This window comes from Carassius gibelio, chromosome B5 (genome assembly GCF_023724105.1).
Source record: "Carassius gibelio isolate Cgi1373 ecotype wild population from Czech Republic chromosome B5, carGib1.2-hapl.c, whole genome shotgun sequence".
NCBI lineage: Eukaryota > Metazoa > Chordata > Actinopteri > Cypriniformes > Cyprinidae > Carassius > Carassius gibelio.
In genome coordinates this window covers 37,763,134-37,782,444 of record NC_068400.1, presented here as the reverse complement: position 1 = coordinate 37,782,444, position 19,311 = coordinate 37,763,134, and the positions used below count along the sequence as shown (strand labels likewise).

Here is a 19,311-nt window from a genome sequence, read left to right as displayed (position 1 = left end):
CAAAGAAACTTATATCAAACGGATATGGCAACACTGCTGAAGCCGCCATTCAGTATTCGCTGCTCCTATTGGCTATCTCCAGGCTGATCTGACGAATCGCAGGTGATTTCTTTACCTCGCTGAACTTGGGTATGCACTGCCGTGATCCTCGCAAGGCACATTAGCACACCGTCAAGGTTAGTGTATGTCCTTTTTATTGATTTCTAGATGATATTTCATTTACTTATACTTTATATGTGACCTGTTTAGTTTTCATTATGTTATCGCGATGTGTAAAAGTGTTTAAAGTGAACGGTTTTGATAACACAACTGTAATAGTTTTAATTTCGAAGCAGTGTTCCTAATAACATTTAAACTAGAATGCCGTGAGACAACATTTCAAAAGATGTAAATTTTGTTGTAATTCTTGCTTAATATAGAAAATAAATAAATTATTAATGAGGATTGTTAATATTTAGTGTTTACAATGTTCATGCTGATTACCATCCTACAACTGCACATGGTGCATCAGTTCAGTTGCTTCCTTCGCAACATGCTATTTATATACAATTTTGCATTTGTAAAATCGTAGTCAATTTACATTGTATCTCAAACTATATGAAGAATGAATGTGTAAATACGGTATATGTATACAATATATAATAAATAAATAAACAAACAATAATATAGTGTAAAATTGTTAATGTATATAGTTTCCAGAAGTAATGTTATGAAATAATTTAAAACATAATTAAATGTAACTGATTTCTGAACAGGTTGGCGCTGCAGTTAAGTAACTGTGAAATGGGGGTGCTGTCAGCACTGACGCGAGGGCTCATGAGAGGAGCCGACAGAATGGCAGAGTTCACAAGCAAGCGTGGGCCCAGGACATTCTACAAGAGCAGAGGTGCGAGACCCACGGGAGTCCTCACCTCCAGCAGAAAGTTCATACCTGTACAGGCCATGATCCCAGAGTTTGTGGTGCCCAATCTGGAAGGATTTAACCTGAAACCATACGTTTCGTACAAGACCCCTGCAGGGACAGAGCCACCTATGACTCCAGAGATGATGTTCAATGAGGTGGTGGCCCCACAGATCGAGAGAGACATCGAAGAAGGGGTTTTCAGTGAGGAGAATCTTGAGAAATATGGATTAGAGAAAACACAAGAGCGGAAGCTGTTCAAGCTGCATCCCAGGAACTTGGTTCGTTAAGTGGACTTTGTGTTTCAGTGGTTTGCTGATGGACTCTTAACAAGCGTATGATGTTTTCTTAAACTTCTGAACAGAAGTCATGTCTCTTCATCTGGAAATTATTAAAAACTACTGGGATGAAAACTTTCAAACCCCTATCAAAACTGATGTATTGCCAGTGAATAATTTTGTAAAGCAGGGATTTTCAATAAACTGTCAATAAAGATTTAAATAAATAATAGGAAAATTAGATCTAAACGAATAAACAAACTTTTGATTAAAAAGAGAAAATAAAACAGTACTATGATGATTAGGAAAATAAAACATAACTGTGTACCTAAACAGAAACAAAATATCTTCCAAATAATATTTTAGACATATATACATTTTCCATTATGTAAGTATAAACTTTATAGATGCCTTTTAAATTTTTTTAGGATCAGGGTCCCTTGCACAGGAATGATCATATTTTGGGGTATTTAAAAAATTGTAAACCCCTACCTTGGATAAACAACAATTTTATAAAAGAAATAAATGTAGACACTTGTATTCATTAATAGGGTTATGGTTTATTTGTTATAAAAGGACTTTGTCTGGTTTTCAGTGTAAAACTAGAAAACATCCTTAACATTTTCTAGCTAAAATATATAGTCAGAAAATGACACCCAGCTGAAATCAAGATCTGTATCTCAAAATTGCATATACTGAATACTAAGCAATACTGTATGTGTTACAGCAACACGATGCAGCGAAATGTGTAGGTCCAAATAACCTCAACTTTCAGGAAGAGAGGACGGGTTCAGATGGCTTCTGTTTGTCTTCTGGGCTCCAGTCCCATCTCCACACGTGCATCATGTGGTCGTAGAAGGAGCAGGTAGCCATCAGGCAGGACAGAGACTGGGAGTCTCTAGCAGGGCTGGTGAAGGGGTCTGGAATGGAACTTTTTTCTGGTACAGAACACTGTTCAGGTATGTACCGCCCCGAGTCATCCTCCAGAGAGGTGTCAAAGCTGGCCGTGGGCGATTCATACTGGATCCTGAGATGACCTCCAGACTCTGTGAGCCCAATGCTGGTTTGGGGAGGTTCTTGAGGAGAGGGGGGTGTGGAGTTGCTTAGGGGGAGTCTAGACCAGTCTGCTCCATACGCCAAGGAGTTGTGTAGAATATAGGAGGCCAGAACTTGGCACGGTGCATCTTGTCCCTCTACAAATGTAAATATTAGGGATAAAAACAGCATAAAGAGTAGAATTCAAAATCAGGAGCTGTTCATGCAAACCATTTTAGTAAAATAAATAACAGTATTTAATTGAAATAGAAATAACATAATAAATGTTTCTTTTGATAAATGTAATACATTCTTGGTGAATAAAAGAACTAATTCCTTTAATTAAAAAGAATAATAACAATACATTGACCCTATACTTTTGACCAGTAGAGTACATTTTGTAATGGACATGTATTAAGAGTAATTCTTACCAATAGCTTTCTGGCAGTGGAGGATATGGAAATCATTATGCATACATGCAGCGAGAAGCAGGTGCTCTTCAGTGGGGTGCCACTTGAGTCTCCACACACCTCCACCCACTGCAGTCTCACTCAAGGGGTGCTTCATGTTCCTCCCGTCCCAGAGCAACACGTTCTCATCATAGCTGCAAGAGGAACAAACACATAAACCCCTACACTATTGACAGCAGTCAGTGGAGTTTTTATGCCCATGACATTTCACAAATATGACCTAAATGTCATGGAAATGCAATCAGCAAAGGCCAGCAAACTGGAATTAAAAAAAATATATTTGTTAAGTCTCCCATGTACCCCAGTTTTTTTTTTTACTTACCTTCCTGTGGCTAGTATGTGCTCTCGATGGGGGTTACTGTGTATGCTGCATACTCCCATAGTGTGTCTGTGACAGGAGAGCAGCATAAACAGCCATACAACACATAATTAAGTTAAACAGTGAATCAATAAATGCTGTAAGCAATGTTGCTGGCTAAAAAAAACATAGCTTGTGTCTGACCTCTTGCTGGTGAAAGTAGGGGAAGAGGAACCCATTCTCAGATCCCAGCCCTTCAGTTTACAGTCATCACCACCTGAGACAGCAGTTATGAAGTTCAGATAAATACTTTTACATAAAAACATAAATCAGTGCAGTATTATTTTAGTATTGTATAATATACAAATAATAATTAGAATTACCTGTTATTTTTAGCTTTAGTCTTTTTTTAATATTTCAGCTATTTTTTATATTTTATTTAATTTTGAACAAAGAATGTTTTTAATAGTGTTTAAATTAAAAAACCCTGAATCAATGAGCAAACATGCAACAGTGCTACAAACGGCTCCTTTTGCTTGTTATTCCTCTCATACCGGAATAAACAATCTGTGTATCCCAGTAACTAAATGCTGCGATCCAGGCTTCAAAGTCATGAGCTTTCCACTGACACACTGCAGTTAAACTGGCTTCCCCAAGAGACAGCACTGTGAGAGAGCCGCTCGAGTCACTGGACACCACACGCACATCACTGCTACAAAAACACAACAGTAGCTATTATTTACAGAGACAATGCAAAGCCAAATCATCAGTCCATCAAAGACCAGCGCACCTTACCTCTCACCTCTCCCTGTGGACCAGTCTAAAGACAAGGCCAGTCTGTCAGGACCCAACCCTGTGCTCAACTCGTTCTCCAGACCACATGTGCCCTGCTACTGGAGACACAGTCCAGACAGGCAGAAAACACTCAATGAAGTACAAATACAGCAATAAAATACGGTGTCCAATGCATACAGTGTTTACTTCAAAGGAATATGAAGGATGGCTTTAAATCAAAGCTAGCTAGTTAGATAGATACCATTAGTAATATATCTAAAAGAGATAGTTCACTCAAAATTCACCCAAAATTCATTTACTCGGCCTCAATTTTCCAAGCTTGTTTGAATTTCTATCTTCTTTTGAACATAAAAGAGGATATTTCACAGAATGTGGGTCACCAACATGAGTCTGATATATCTATCACCTGAGATTCCATAAGCTTGTACAACTGGATTTCTCCACTAGCAGTGGCCATCCCCAACACTGGCCGCTCTGATATCAGCACGTGACACCTGAGAAATTAGAACAAATGAAACACTCAGAATTCATGTGCGATGACCAGTTACATAGAGCACCAGCTCCAACGAGCGGTGAATACAGATGGATGCCATCACATACAATAAATAACATACACAATATACACAGACTGTACAAAATACAGTACCATATACACATGGAGTGTATAATGGTGTAGTCAGCACAGTGAGCTTCACTTACCATTTGAGGTCGAGTATAGCAGGAGTGTCGATCCGCTGAGTCTCAGTCAGTGGAGGGATGAACGATGTCTGCGGATTACAGTCGAACAGATAAACTCGACCGATTCTGCTCGGTGCAGGACAGTTCTCTGCGGTTTCCTGTTAACAGAAAACAACGTTTGAAACTAGGTTTGACTAGTTAATACCACACAATACCATAAACTAAAGCGAAAGGATATTTAACATTACCTTCTCATCGCCTTTTTGGAGTTGGTAAGTCCCACATGCCAGGACATGAGAGAACTGTGGTATTGGACACCACTCCACGGTATCAGCGCTTAACTCCGTGTCAAACACCTGCAGGGTTCGGGTTCGAGAATGCCAACCCATTTAAGCGGCTCGGCATAATATGAAGCAATTTAGAATAGATAATCGCAGTGACTGAGCAAGAAATGACTGCACGCGAAACTTACTGTCAGTCTGTGACCCCTACATGCACGCAGCCCTCTAGTCTAGACCAGCTGTTTTATTTAAACATTTTTAATTTTAATTTTTTAATTTTGTTTTATTTTTTTAAATTTAAATGAATAGTATGTATTATAACCTCGTGTCAAATATTAGTTTCCAGGTCATAAATATTTTCGTGTAACTACGCCTTTTATCGTTTTTACGAGGTAAACAGGACGCGAAAGGCACAATAACTTCCGGGTTGCTGAGATCTGACCGGCTGTTGTTGATGAAGAGCAGTTCCTGGTTGAAGCATGTATTTTTCCAAATGTATTTATTTATTTTTTAAATTATTTTCTTTTGTGATTTTATGTTAAATGAGTATGGAACAAAACTCCGAGTCAAAATCTGTCCTTTGCACATTGCTGGATAAAAACGATCAATCCAAATATGTGTTTTTTACACAAAAACGATCAGCAGGTGACATAAACATAGGGTGAGTTGACATGAAAGCAGTCCCAGCATAAATAATACATATTTTATTTTTTGTTGTGTGTTCAGTTATAAATCCAGGTTAAATAAACCAGTAATTTTGTATTTTTAATATACTATTATAGTATTTATTCGTATTTGTAATTTGCTTTTGATTTTATATTTTGAGATTTATCATTTTGCGCGCTTTTTAAATCATCATCATTATTTAAATATTTCTATTAAGCTTTAATTGATTTCATTTTATTTTTAGGTGGTTTATTTGGTCTTTGCTTGTTCTTTCAAGTTTTTCATCTAACAGTTGTAATATTTTATTTCAGTTTTATTTTTGGTATATAATAAATTCTATTCAGTATATATATATATATATATATAAATAATTTTGTTAACAGTGACAACACTAAATTGCTCACTCATATCAGTTGGCTACAACATTTGTAATAATAATAATACATAATATTATGAATTGCATATATAGCTTATAGTTGTATGTATCATGATGTCCTGTTTCCCGTAGATTTACCAATGGTGAAGATGTTTGGAAAACACATCTTTCAGAGGAGATTCTATCTCAGCTCGTAAGGAGTCTTTCTACATGACAGATATTTGTTTTTATAACAGTAATACAATGCTTTTATTTCTTTGCAGTTTAAGAAATTTTCCTTGAAGTCCACAGAGGATTATACCTTCAAACTGAAGTGAGTTGCAACCTTGAGGGGCAATTAATGAACCCATAATCCGATTTCTTGTTTGGCCAGATCTACTGTCCTCTCTGAGAACCGTCTCGTGTGTGTGGACAGATGTGCGTGTAAAGCTGGCAGAGCCTTTGTGAAGCTGCAGGAGGACAGTGCTGTGCTGCATTTAGGATCGGAGCCCACAGACCTCAGTCTGTCCCTGTCCAAACTCAAAGACTCCGAGGGAAGGACAGAAGTCAAGGAACTGCTTTTTAATATGGCAGACAGCCTGCAACAGCTAGAAAGTCAAGGCAAGCCAAGAGATTTTCATTTAATATACTCACTAATATTTTAAATAATAAAACCCTACCATTCAAAATGTTTGCTGTTTTATCATTTGTAGGTTCTTCATCCTCATTTAGTCCAGTCAAGAGTCCTCAGAAATGGAGTGCTGGTAAGTTAGTTGTAAACATCCAAGAGGCCTAATGAGTCTTAAAATGATTTTGTTATATTAACATAATCTTACTTAAAATGCTAAAAAGCCCCAACATTAACATTTTGAATGCTTTTTTAAAGTTTTTTAAAGGTACACTGTATATCAGCTTTACTTAATTTTATCAGAATTATCTCATTTAAAACCAGTGATGACATGTTTCTGTTTTAGAATTTGAACCTAGGAAACATAAGGGTCCAGTAGTAGCAGTCAAAAAACGTCTTCCTGGAGATTCTCTCATCAACCCAGGAACAAAAAGGTGAATACTTTCATTGACTTTATTCTTCAGAATTAATGAATAATACTCTGTGAATTTCTCTGCTCACTGGGCATTTCTGTTGATTTTACAGAAAGAAAGCTGCAACAGGTGTGGCCTTTGACGACGAAGACGATGATTGAAGTTAACACGACCACTGAGTTTGATTGAAAAAAAAAAAACCTAACAAAAACAAGAATTGTACCCTTTAACCAACTCGACACTATCTGTTTTTAAAATGTATCTTAGAAATCACAGTGTGAACTGTTTTATCCAAGTCATCATGTGCCGTTTAAGGTTTTATTAAATGACATTATTAAATGATTTCTTCATATTGTTTACTTTTGAAATTCATTGCTAATACATTTTTTTATTTTTAAATAACTGTTCACTGAATGTTATTTTCAGCAAGTAGACAAGAAGAAGATCAACAACAAAAAAGGCAGAAAATCAATTTAACAATTTATTGATTTCATTTTTAACTCTTTTCTCCCTGTTAATATTAAAAACACCAGTTCACCCCAGTTAGCACAAGATTATGGAAACAACAAAAGTAATTGAAAGCAAACTGAAAAGGTCCAGTCAATCTTGTTACAAGGGAATCCACCTGAACATGGGTATTACTGGATGAAAAAAACGTTCATAAATATCGAATCATATTCACATGTACTAAATTTACATTCCAACAAGAAAGACCAAACTAACTCGCCTCTTTAACCATAATGCTATTTTCTATGATACAGAACCACACTCATGTTTGCTGGTGTCTTAAATCACTGCACTTGTTCATTTCCAAAGTGAAAAGCAGCTTGCGCTGATCTTTAGTTAGGCTGTTGAGGTTCTCCGTTAGCAGGAAATATATTCTGATGTGGCCCAGACGCCTGAACATTATGTAAATAAGTGTTCAGTAGGTCAGTTTTCACATTTAATTTACACATTTCAAAAACTACGCTTAATTTCCCTTTGGTCATCGTACATGAAAATGCAGACTAGGGCCTCTTTATCGGTCTCAGCTTTTTCTCTCTTTGAAGAGCTCCAAAATATCGATCATACTCTTTTACATAGCAATGTCAGAAAAATAAGACACCATTATAGTACTTACTGCCACCAACTGTGTAAGATTCAGAGATTAAGCACGGTTAGACTGCCACTGAGCGATAAGAATGAACCATCATGTACATCACTGACATGAAGGAGAAGCATCATTTCATTTCAAATGAACAATACGATCGACTGATTTCAGGTCATAACGAAACATGTACACTTGTGTTACATTAGAGTGCAAACGACAAAGTCTAGACCTCAAACATTTCTCATTAATACAATAATCAATAGCAATGACCTGATTTCTGTCTATCTGTAATAATAGTGACTAAGAGTTCACCTTTGGCTTCACAGTGATAGCGTGACAATGAACTCTTTACTGACATCTGATGTAGGAGCTCTTTCAACTGACATCTGGTATTACTCAGATATTAACCATAATGCAACACATTTTCCACCGAGACAGACACAGGCATTAATTACAATTCATTTCAGAAGTCATTCATCAAAATAAAAAAAATGAGAGAGAACCCCCTGTACCCTACTGGTTTGGGAGACACAAAAGTCAGCACAAAACAAGTATTCCGTTTACATTCAATTACAAGACCACAAACATCTCCAGAGCAGGGCTGGTTCGGTCCGGTTCGACTAAAGGCCTTTGAATCGGTCACCAATCATTCACTACTGAGTGTCCGATTTCAACGAAGGTGCACAGGTACATTTGCATTCTTCAACAAGAACAACAGATATGTTCAAAACATTTAAGCATAGTAAAAGTTCTTCAACCCACAACACGACAGGCTTGTCTTTTTATAGCATGCTCTCAATGCAGGTACAAAATCGACAGAGTAGGCCAGAGTAAAGAAAAAAAGATTCGGTACTCAACGTGAGGTTAAACAGTCATAAAAAGAACAAGATGCAGAGGCTGAACCCATATGAGTCCTATTCCTTGAGGGATGACATTATGATATGACATCAACACTACAGTTAAAACAATTCAATATGTGATATGTTTAAAGATAGTATGATCGTATTCAAATTGAAAGCGGTACCAAAATAAACCATACGGCCGGTTCATAGCCTGTCCAAGAAATACATTCTCTTTAGTTCCCGTCTAGCACAATTCCATAAACCATCATCTCCGAAACGCAGGAGGGGAGGCCCGATCACGTCCAGGCACCGACTGTGTCCACATCTCTGTATAGAGTTCCCAGAAGAGCCGTTCTCTCGCTCCGCTAGCAAAGTGCAAATGGAAACAAGAACAACCCACTCACTGGGCCAGAGAGACGGATCCTCTCCAGCGAGAAAAAAAACGCACAAATGTCTTTCACCATACAGACACGGGTCTGAACTTGAGGCTTATTTTTTTAACATCTCTCCGTCTGTGAGAATAACAGCTGCTTCAGCACAGAGTGTCTGTATTAAATGACAACTGCACCTGTGAGAAGGCAAAATAAAAATGATGTAGTGAATAATGTCGTTTAATAGTCTTGTACTAATTGCTGTCCTTTTGAACTCTTTTATATTCAGCAAAGAATCCAGAAAAAATAAGTCATGCTTTCCACAAATATATTAAGCAGCAAAACGTTTCAAAAGTGATTTAAAAATGCTTCTTGAGTATTAACTCAGCATACACTCTTAAAAATAAAGGTTTCCTTATTGGCATCAGTGGTTCCACAAAGAACCTTTACCATCCATTGATACTTTTTATTCCACAAAAGATTCTTTACAGTGGGAAAAGGTTCTCAAGAATATTAAGATGTTTTTCACACTAAGAAATTTGTTTTATTTTAAGAACTGTTCACTGAAAGGTTCTATGGGGAACCAGAACTGTTGAAACATCGCTTTTGGAACCTTTATTCCTCAGAATGTAATTAAAATGATTTGTTAAGATTCATATACAGTAGGTGGCCAGCCTATGTAACACTGAACATTTTTAGCTTTGCCATCATAAACAGTTATTTAAAATAGAAATAATATTTCATAAAATTACTGTTTTTTATTTTATATTTTTGATTTAAAAAATGAAGCTTTGGTGAGGATAAGACACTGATTTAAAAAATGATGTAATAGTGTAATATTTAGTTTAGTATGTAGACCATTTTTTGAAGGTTTAATAGTACTATCTTGCCTAATTTTTGTCTTCCATAGTTTTACAAAATGTAATGTTATCTTGTGAGATGAATTAAACATTATAATCCATTTAATTCACTTTTTGTGACATTCCAACAGCCACAGCCTGATTCTGAATCCATAAGAAATTAGATTTGCTCTCTCCCTTTTTAATAGAATAAAGCTTTCTAATAACAAATGTCTTTATAAATCATAACCAAAGTCTTTACTGACTGTGCCAAGCAGATTTCATTGAATTGTCTCATCAAGTGAATTACAGTTTCTAATAGTCTTACCCTTTCTTCCTCAAAGCTGATCAGTCCTTCATCATCCTCACTCTCAAGTTCTTCTGGCTCTTCACTCACGAGGGCGTTGAGTTCGGTGTTAGCGGGACGCGGACGGAGGATGCTGAGCAGCCGCTGCAGTGACGACTGACCAGCACTAGATGGGGAACTTTCTTGCTGTTCTAAGTTATCGCTTTGCTTTTTTGCAAAGTTGACAAAGACCTAAAAAAAGAACAGCAAACAAAATACTACTTTTTCTCGTTGCATTATGTATCTTTTGAATTCATATTTCTCACATTTAGTTAATCTTCTGCATCAATGACTCTGAATATTGACATTTTTCTTTCATTATTAGTCAGTGGGGTACACTTACGTTGTCCAATGTTGTCTGGCTGACAGAATAATCTTCGATGCTCAGCACTTCGACCACCTGCTCCATTTTGCTGAAGACCTGAGCCAGAGAGATGTTCTCTGACTTCAGCTGGTACTGAATCTTTGTGTGGTGGCGCTCCTTGTGTGGAAGAATACGCAGAAGTTTACAATTTTTACTGCAAGCAAAGCAAGCTCAAAATATTCGCCCATGTACACTTAGTTTTGTCAGCACTGCACAAAAACACCTTGTGAGAGCTTCTTGCAACTTTGAAAACTCACTGTCTTTTATATTACAATCCAAACTGACAACATGGAGGTGCTTGTATATCGGCCATCTGTTCTGGAGAAATTTCAGCTGATGCACAGCAAATATGAAATGTTTGCATTTCCAGTCTTGTCCTTAAACTTACCTTAATACATGTATTTCCAGTCAAAATCTCCCCAATCTCACCTTTAGGATGGCCTCCGGAAAATTCCTGTTGAAAAACCGGATCACTTCCTTGACGCTAGCGGTGGTCTTAGTTCGTACTGTAATCATGTATCCATCCCCAAATCTGAAAAATATAAAGAAATAAAAGAACGGACAGTGAGTAGGCATTTTTAAGAAAACGACACTCCTGTAGCACACATTACGGTGGCTGAGACTTTTCAAACCTGTTTTTGAGATGCTGGATGCTTCCTAGGCACTTGAACCTGCCGTTAACCATGATGCCCAGTCTCGTACACAAGGCTTCACACTCCTCCATACTGCAAACAGATACACCAGTACATTAGTGCTATAAAAATGAAATGTAAAACAGAAATTAAGATTTCTATAGTTACCACACCTGTGTGATGTCAACACCACAGAGCGTCCAGTCTTGATGATGTCAAGAATCAGATTCCATAAGAAACGACGAGCCTTTGGGTCCATACCTGTGGTGGGCTCGTCCTATAACGAAAAACAACAGATCATGAAAAAAATCATGTCTAGACTATTTCACGGTAATTAAACACAGCTCAACTGAAAAAAAAAAAAATATTTTGATTTTCCTTACTGGAAAACATATTAAATTACTTGAAAAACATTTTATTAACAAGTTTGTTAATAATAAGGGACTTTAATAATAAGGGATATTTTTCGTATTATATTTCTTACCCTGTTGGCAAATAGTTTTTTCTTGTTTTAAGAATAAATCCAACATAAATTTGTGACATTTAGATTTAAAAAATAGTGTAAAAATAGTTTTACACGTAGCACATTTTCCCTTGAGTTTTAGCTTGATAAATAAAACAATCTGCTTAATTCAAGACATATTCTATATTCTGTCAAAAAATACCTTGTATTTTAAATGCTGAAAATTAAATGATAACATCAACATTTTGACAATTTAAATTTAAACATAAAATAGTGCAAAATAACACTTGTTTATTTATATATTAATTACACATAAAGGTTTATGCAATGAATCACAAATAGGAGAAAAAACTATAAACTTATTTTGATATATGTTACATTTTCAGCAATGCAAATTAAACAAAAGAGTCTTTAACATACCCTAGTGAAAAATAAATACAATAAAAGGTATTTTTCTCTCTGGCTAAGTGAGTGGGACATTTTTTCTTTTTGCAAAAGTAAAAAAAATGTGTGCGTGTATATACTTTTTTTTTTTTACCATGAATCAAGACAAAATAGTGAATAAATGTTTTTTTTGTTGTCGTTGTTTTTGCAGCAGTGAGTTTGAAACAGGACCAGAGTTTTAAAAAGAATGACAGGGAGATCTAACCAGGAAGATGAGAGAGGGATATCCAATCAGAGCAATAGCTGTGGAGAGTTTGCGTTTGTTGCCTCCACTGTAGGTGCCAGCAGGTTTGTCAGCATACTTGGACAACTCCAACTTCTCCAGAGCCCACTGAACCACCTTCAGGACACAAAGAGAGTGAATTACACTAAATGCAACACTTTTGTTTTCGCCCCCATTTTTCATAAGCTGAACTCAAAGATCTAAAACTTTTTCTATGTAAACAAAAGGCCAATTTATCTCCAATATTGTTCACAACATTGCTCACTAACACAGATTTGGACAGATTTGTGAACAATATTTGAGAGAAATAGTACTTTTGTGTACATAGTCTTAGATCTTTGAGTTCAGCTCATGAAAAATGTTGCGTTTATAATTTTGTTCAGTGTAGAATGCAAGATCTTTTATCCTTAACAGCAAGAACAATGAATTTCAAACTGCAGCTGACAATTATAGATTGCTAAGTGCTCTTGCACTCTTTAAAGTGATTTCAAGAGAGCTTTTAGTAGCTCTTATGCACACTTGATTATCACTGATAAGTGCATGACAACCTTTCACAGAATGCTGTGTGACTACACAGGATGTGTGTGTGTGTGTGTGTGTGTGTGTGCTCACCCGTTCCTCATCTTTCCAGGGGATGCCGCGGAGGCGTGTGTACAGCTCCAGATGTTCTCGAGCAGTCAGGTCATCAAATAGAGCGTCAAACTGAGGGCAGTAACCAATGCTCTGCTGCACGCGTAAAAGCTCCCGCAAGATACTGCAAGGTAATGCCCAAGACATTCACATTAATAGTATATATTCAAAATAAAGAAGAAACTGAAGCTTTAAATCATTAACACAGAGCTGCATTAGGGATGAGTGGTAATAATATTTAGACGATAAGACCTGTTTGAATTATGTTTATTTCTCTTAATTCTTGGGAGAATAATTTGTACTTTATTTTTGTAGTTTTACACATACAGTTTACTTTTTAAGAGTTTTATGCTTAATAAATTATCAAAAGGGTAAAAACAATCAGCTTAATTCAAGACATATTCTATATTCTAATATTCAAAGATTATAAAATCCGCATCAACAGGGACAGTAAAACACATTTTTCATATTAAGCAATGTGTATTGTGCACAAGTAGTACTCCAAATAAAGTTATTTATGATATTTATATCAGCAAGTCTCAAGTGATATGTCAGTAAATAGATTAACAGATTTGAACTATACTTAGTATGTCATAAATATTTTTTAAATATATTACTTTTTATAAAAACTTCCTTCCAAAAAGTCAATTAGAATTGAGAAATTACACTGTATAAGATGAGACTTTTTTATTTTTTATAAAATAGATTTTTCTTATTCCATGGAATAATGTTTTTGTCTTGTTTCAAAATATAAACATAAATATAAACAAATGATTGGTTTCTGCTTAAAATATAACAGAAAAATGTAAGGAAGAGAGGGAGGAACACATTAAAGCTGGTCTGAATGTAGCACCTGTGTCCCTGAATAAAGGCCTCTCCCCCTGTTGTGCTCTCATCTCCAGTCAACATTTTGAAGGTTGTGGTCTTTCCTGCCCCATTCACTCCCAGCAGCCCAAAGCACTCCCCAGGACGGACCCCCAGACACAAACGGTCCACCGCCAGGATCCGGCCCATCTTGCGAGACTTGTACACCTGTGAGGAAACACCGGCTCTGAGGATATTTTGAGGACCGAACAATGTGTTCAGGTCCAATGCAGTGGGTTAAGGGAAAGTTTTAAAATGTCAAGAAGTGTCTGACCTTGGTTAGGTTGTCGATCTTCAGCATGTCATTGTCAGCATCTCCCCTCAGCACTCTGCGTCTCTCACAGGCCACATCAACATCATCGTCCTCAACCGGCTGACTGTTGACAGGCACTCTCCTTCAAAGAAATGAACACAGTGACCTTTAGAACATTTTCATTTTAAACTGTCAAAGGCACCCACATGCTGTATACGAAATCACACTCACTGGGCTTTCCTGAGGAAGTTGTACTGGCACAGAATTGTAATGAGAAAGCCAACAAAACCCTCAATGGTCATTGCCACCAGTCCCCGCGTCACAATGTCCCATTCAAATGGAGACTTCACCTTATCAAACTGGCCTGCAGGCAAGAGAAGGCATTTTATAATCTGAAAAGTGCAAGGAAGATTGCATAAAGAGATGAAGATTGCATAAACACACCTATCTTGGCGTAATACTCATTGATATACTCATTATAGGCCATCTCCATCAATCCATGACCCAGGTTATAGTTAGGAAAGATGAGAAAACAGGACTTCAGATAGCTGTTTACCAACTTTAGATCCTGTAAAAATAAAAAATAAAAATAAAAATTCAAACAAGTGATAACATGTTACATTGCTATATGATTGTATTAATTGGATATGATTGAAAGGTATAAACATGCATAATATATAACCAAATAAATAAGAAACGTAGAACATTTATTAGCAAAATGAATATGAAAGCTTGGCGGCATGACATACACCTTTACGTCAAATAAAATAAAAAATGACAAAGTTGAAATGAAGAAAAAAATCTGCTAAGAATGTGGAACCAATTGAATAAGAAATGAATGTTAAAAAACTTCTAAAATCACCTTAGATAAATGAAAAAATTAACAGGGGTTTCAAAATACAAAATGAATGATTTTATAACGAAAAAAATCTAAACGACGATGGTGTAACTGGTTTTCTGGCTTCACCGTCAGCACAGTCTATTGCGGCAAGCCTAAAAAGGACATTGTTAAAATAGTTCAGTCGAACACTGACACAGAAGAGAACAAACTGTTAAATAAAGTTATTATTTTTTTTTTCTTTGCACACAAAAAGTATTCTCGTAGCTCCATAAAATCACAGCTGGACCACTGTTGTCACATGGACTATTTCAACAATGTCTCGACTACCTTTCTGGGCCTTGAACGTGGTAGTTGTGTTGCTGTCTATGCAGGATCAGAAAGTCCTCGGATTTCACCAAAAATATCTTAATTTGTGTTCCGAAGATGAACAAGGCCATACGGGTTTGGAACGACATGAGGGTAATTAATAACAGAATTTTGGTTGAACTAACCCCTGGATGGAAGTGAGATACATAAAGTATTTCTTCTATTGAGCATGAGCTGGAAAGAATGTTGTCATACAGCTTATACACACATGCCACCAGTGATAATAAATGTCTGTCTGACCTACCTTGTCACGCTCAAACAGCTGCAGGAGGAAAGTGGCCACCGTAGCTGTGATGCCAATGAAGAGATTGATGACTATGAGGAAAACATAAGCTGTGCTGGGCACCTCAAACCAGAAAGAGGCTGGATACATGATGGGGGTTATAGACCAGCTAGAAAAAGAGAGCGAACGGTCACATTTTATGTGGTATTTTAAGACCTGAATAAAACGGATTTAAAAAAAACTATTTATTGTCTCTCTATGTCTGATTGAGCCTTCACACAGAAAGAGCTTACCCATAAAGGAGGAAGAGGGAAAGCACTGCTGGGAAATTTGTAGGTGACGTGTATGCAGGAAGGTCAAACACAAACAGAATTAGGACACAGCACGTTGCTGGAACCAGGTAGTTCAGCTAATGAAGAGAGAACAAAAGAAATCTGTGTGTAAACCAGTTTAGCCCTCAGGACTGTTCTTGTTTGTGAATAGACACCAAATCCCACACAGTCTCTCCTTCCCCCTACCATGTCCCATATGTAGTTCGCTAGCCAGTAAGTGACAGGGTCACATCCGCTGACAAACTGTAGGTGTTTGGCCTTGGTGGATTTTTCTGCTACCAGGAAGACCACGAAACTTGCTGGCACAAAGGACATGGCTACAATGATGAAGATGGCAATAACCACATCAGTGCCCTGGAGCCTAGAAGAGCGGATATGAAATCAGAAATAACCAGTGAGTGTTTGAGTGCTGCAATAAGAAGAAGAGAGGAGAGTAAGACTCACAGATAATCCAGAGAAAGACTGGCACTGGTTCTGTTCATGGGATGATTGGTCACTGTGATGCCTGTGAACGTTTGGGTCAGGGTTTTCATTAGAATTCAGTAAACATGCATAATTAAATAGAAAAAACTATTGATGACTTCTAGCTAGTTAGCTGTAGCTAATTCAGACTCACCGTATGCAGCAGGGTTTCCTTTACTACTGGGCAGATTGGCTCGGAGGATGGCATTGTTCAGGACATTCAGGTAGGTGGGCATACTATGATACCCTTTGTTATTGTAAAGCACCTGTAGAGTAAGACAAAAACATTCAACATTCACGATGAAATACTAACTCAGAAATATATATCAGCTATAAAGGGTAAAGATGCTCTGACTTGCCTGTGAGGATCGTCTCACTGCTATTTTGCGCACCATAGGTGGTGTTTTTCTCCCGAAGGATGCTGGGACAGATTTCTGAATGTTTCCTACAGTAAAGCCTCCATATCTGCAGGATAACACACAAAAAACATGCAGTTTTTGAGTTCTTGTCAAAAGAAAGAGAGGTATAAAAAAAGTCTTAATTTAAAATGGCAAGAGAATTTAAAGTTGGTAGTAATTCACCTATTTTACGCATTTTTTTTTTTGATAGCATTTTATTGATCAAGCTGTAAATGTTTATTTCTTTCATACATTTTATTTTTAATATAAAAGTAGCATTTTTTGCCCATTTTTAGATTGAAACACGATCACCCTAGATTTATTTTTATTATTTGATAATCAGTTTCACTGGACGTGCATCACAAAACGAAAGAAGAGACCTGTCGCTACTTCAGTTACAAAGCGATTTTAAAGGAGTCATATTTTATATTCATGTTCAAAGCCCAAAACGTCCAGTCAGTCCAAAAAGCTCTTTAATCAAAAAACTGCACTGCACAAACAGTTTGTTCAGAAATCATTGGTTTGTGGTGATGTAATTAGGATGAATACATGCGCACATTACAAATGAGCAATGATATTGTTCCATATTAAAAAATATTTATAATTCAGCAACTTGGCCTTCTCCATCGCTTTGCTGGCATTGCAAAGATGCTCATTTAAAAGCTTTATTGGACCTGGGAGCAAACCCACAAATTCAGAGTAAGCATTTCAAATGCAATACTTTTATATAGTATATAGTTAACATTAATTCTAAAATGCTGTTACTGCTAGGAAATTAATTCAATCAATTAATAAATGGAGTAAAATATGATATTATCCCTTTGACACCCTTTCAGAAGATTACTGTACCTGTGTAATCTGAGACGATCAGAGGTGTACAGGAGATATTCGGACACGTTGCGTACCGTGATGTCCACCAAGATGTCTCCGGTTACTACCTTCATAAGGGGCGGTCGACCCCCAACTCCACTGGGGCAGGAGAAGCCCGTCCCCTGCATGGAGCAGATACAACGTACCGGTTCCCGGATGCTCAAGGGCAGCGTGGGGGGAGACGTTGCCATCTCTGTGGGAGCACAGCAGGGTGAGAGGAGCCTTATCAAATGAGTGGAAGAATCCATATTACACAGCTTCATGGAAAAAGACAGAGTCGGCAATCAGGATGTATTAGAATAATCTACATTATGCAAGGAAATACATTTTTCACTTTTAGCAATAGTCAGCAGGTGTGTGACACAGTTATTTTCAGTTTTTCCTAATATCATATCCAAAGGTGCATACCTTTCAGTATCAAATACTATTTTTCATTCTTTTACATCTTTTGGCTGCCGGTAAGTGTTATTTAATTTTTTTTTTTCTTGTGGGCATAGTTTTTGTCTTCTGATGAAAATTCTTACTAAATTACATTTAAAAAAATAAACAAATAATAATAATATTTTTTTTAAGGAAATTAATACTTTTCGTTCCACTAGGATACATTAAATTTGTCTTTTTTATATATAATGTTACAATAGACTTTGATTTCAAATAATACATTTATATTCATCAAAGAATCCTGGAAAAAAAATAATTGTCCCCACAAAAAAGAAAAAAAAAAGACAAAAAGAAAGAAAGTAAAACTGTTAAACATTTATAATACTAAGAAATATTTATTGAACACTAAATCAGCTTATTGAGCTTATTAATGATTTCTGAAGGATCATGTGACATTTAAGACTGGAGTAATGGCTGCAAACATTTTTGCCATCACAGGAATAAATACATTTTTAAAATGTATAAAAAAACTAACCAAAAAAAATTATTTTAAAGTGTAACATTAAAAAGGGAAAAGTACAGTTTTCAATTTTACAATTTGTTCAGATTTGATTTAAAAACAACAACAACAACAAAACATGCATATTTAACCATACACCAGTGTGGAAACTCTTACCTCGGACAGTCGTGGGAGGAGCGGCAGTGTAGTTCCAAAGGCCATCTTCAAAATGTGCATCTGGGTCATCTGAGGGGGCAGGAGAGGGTGGCGGGGGCACAAAATTTGACAAAGGCACACCCTGTGTGAAGGAATCCAGGCACATAGAGTCGAAGTAGCGGGCTGCCAGGGTTTTGGAGTTGTTGGCATATGGATTCAGGGTTTGGGCCAGTTGGTCCAGAGTGCTGTTGAAGGGAGTTTTCAGTACACACGTCGCACCAACTCCAGAGGGTAGACGCAGGGTGTTAACAATCCTCTGTGCACTGGCATCGGGAGAAAGTTTACTCCTGGAGCAAAGAAAGGTTTATAGGGATTGAGAAAGAGAGACAATGTTTGTGTCTTCATTATAATGCAAAAAGTTTTAAATATATTTGAAACAATATTTCTTGCAGCTGACCTGTACTGAAGCCTGTCTTCATTGGCATAAGGGATGAAGTTTCCACGAGGCTGTGTGTAGTTGTGATACTGAGATGGAGACAGAATCAATGGAGGAAGGTCACCTACAGAACCAAGGAGAGACCAGCAGAACAGTCTTCACTTAGGTCTATCATTTTTTTACTAGCA

General features: G+C 36.8%; 4 protein-coding genes across 6 annotated transcripts in view; 2 read left to right on the top strand and 2 right to left on the bottom strand.

Annotated features, from left to right (window-relative positions):
- Window positions 1-50: 50 nt before the first annotated feature.
- Window positions 51-1,338, top strand: mrpl41 (mitochondrial ribosomal protein L41). Its single transcript, XM_052556006.1, has 2 exons — window positions 51-176; window positions 756-1,338. The coding sequence occupies exon 2, from the start codon at window positions 784-786 to the stop codon at window positions 1,189-1,191; it is 408 nt and encodes a 135-aa protein (XP_052411966.1). The 5' UTR covers window positions 51-176; window positions 756-783; the 3' UTR covers window positions 1,192-1,338.
- A 376-nt stretch (window positions 1,339-1,714) lies between these two features.
- Window positions 1,715-4,854, bottom strand: dph7 (diphthamide biosynthesis 7). Of its 2 annotated transcripts, none has more exons than XM_052556003.1 (9): window positions 4,704-4,854; window positions 4,477-4,613; window positions 4,184-4,271; window positions 3,778-3,872; window positions 3,537-3,694; window positions 3,187-3,259; window positions 3,007-3,072; window positions 2,646-2,818; window positions 1,715-2,372 (listed from the first exon to the last, which is right to left on the bottom strand). In XM_052556003.1, the coding sequence occupies exons 1-9, from the start codon at window positions 4,842-4,844 to the stop codon at window positions 1,951-1,953; spliced, it is 1,353 nt and encodes a 450-aa protein (XP_052411963.1). In that variant the 5' UTR covers window positions 4,845-4,854; the 3' UTR covers window positions 1,715-1,950. The 2 variants fall into 2 exon arrangements, with proteins under 2 accessions (XP_052411963.1, XP_052411964.1); XM_052556004.1 differs by having other exon boundaries at window positions 3,537-3,691.
- Window positions 4,855-5,153: 299 nt separating this feature from the next.
- On the top strand, window positions 5,154-7,153 carry paxx (PAXX non-homologous end joining factor). The gene is made up of 7 exons (XM_052556005.1): window positions 5,154-5,397; window positions 5,911-5,971; window positions 6,042-6,091; window positions 6,194-6,378; window positions 6,471-6,521; window positions 6,732-6,819; window positions 6,911-7,153. Exons 1-7 carry the CDS (start codon window positions 5,279-5,281, stop codon window positions 6,957-6,959), a joined length of 603 nt encoding a protein of 200 aa, XP_052411965.1. The 5' UTR covers window positions 5,154-5,278; the 3' UTR covers window positions 6,960-7,153.
- Window positions 7,154-7,266: 113 nt separating this feature from the next.
- abca2 (ATP-binding cassette, sub-family A (ABC1), member 2) overlaps window positions 7,267-19,311 on the bottom strand; it is a 56,990-nt gene continuing 44,945 nt past the window's right edge. For both annotated transcript variants that reach the window (XM_052556001.1, XM_052556002.1), the window contains exons 29-49: window positions 19,145-19,247; window positions 18,709-19,034; window positions 17,631-17,844; window positions 16,743-16,848; window positions 16,538-16,649; window positions 16,366-16,426; window positions 16,108-16,282; window positions 15,883-15,998; window positions 15,611-15,758; window positions 14,604-14,727; window positions 14,391-14,523; window positions 14,181-14,301; window positions 13,896-14,074; window positions 13,025-13,166; window positions 12,395-12,529; window positions 11,456-11,559; window positions 11,283-11,375; window positions 11,080-11,182; window positions 10,630-10,767; window positions 10,269-10,478; window positions 7,267-9,298 (exon numbers count right to left, since the gene is read on the bottom strand). In XM_052556001.1, the coding sequence (XP_052411961.1) occupies window positions 9,263-9,298; window positions 10,269-10,478; window positions 10,630-10,767; window positions 11,080-11,182; window positions 11,283-11,375; window positions 11,456-11,559; window positions 12,395-12,529; window positions 13,025-13,166; window positions 13,896-14,074; window positions 14,181-14,301; window positions 14,391-14,523; window positions 14,604-14,727; window positions 15,611-15,758; window positions 15,883-15,998; window positions 16,108-16,282; window positions 16,366-16,426; window positions 16,538-16,649; window positions 16,743-16,848; window positions 17,631-17,844; window positions 18,709-19,034; window positions 19,145-19,247 (2,879 nt within the window). In that variant the 3' untranslated portion in view covers window positions 7,267-9,262. The remainder of the gene's footprint in view (window positions 9,299-10,268; window positions 10,479-10,629; window positions 10,768-11,079; window positions 11,183-11,282; window positions 11,376-11,455; window positions 11,560-12,394; window positions 12,530-13,024; window positions 13,167-13,895; window positions 14,075-14,180; window positions 14,302-14,390; window positions 14,524-14,603; window positions 14,728-15,610; window positions 15,759-15,882; window positions 15,999-16,107; window positions 16,283-16,365; window positions 16,427-16,537; window positions 16,650-16,742; window positions 16,849-17,630; window positions 17,845-18,708; window positions 19,035-19,144; window positions 19,248-19,311) is intronic.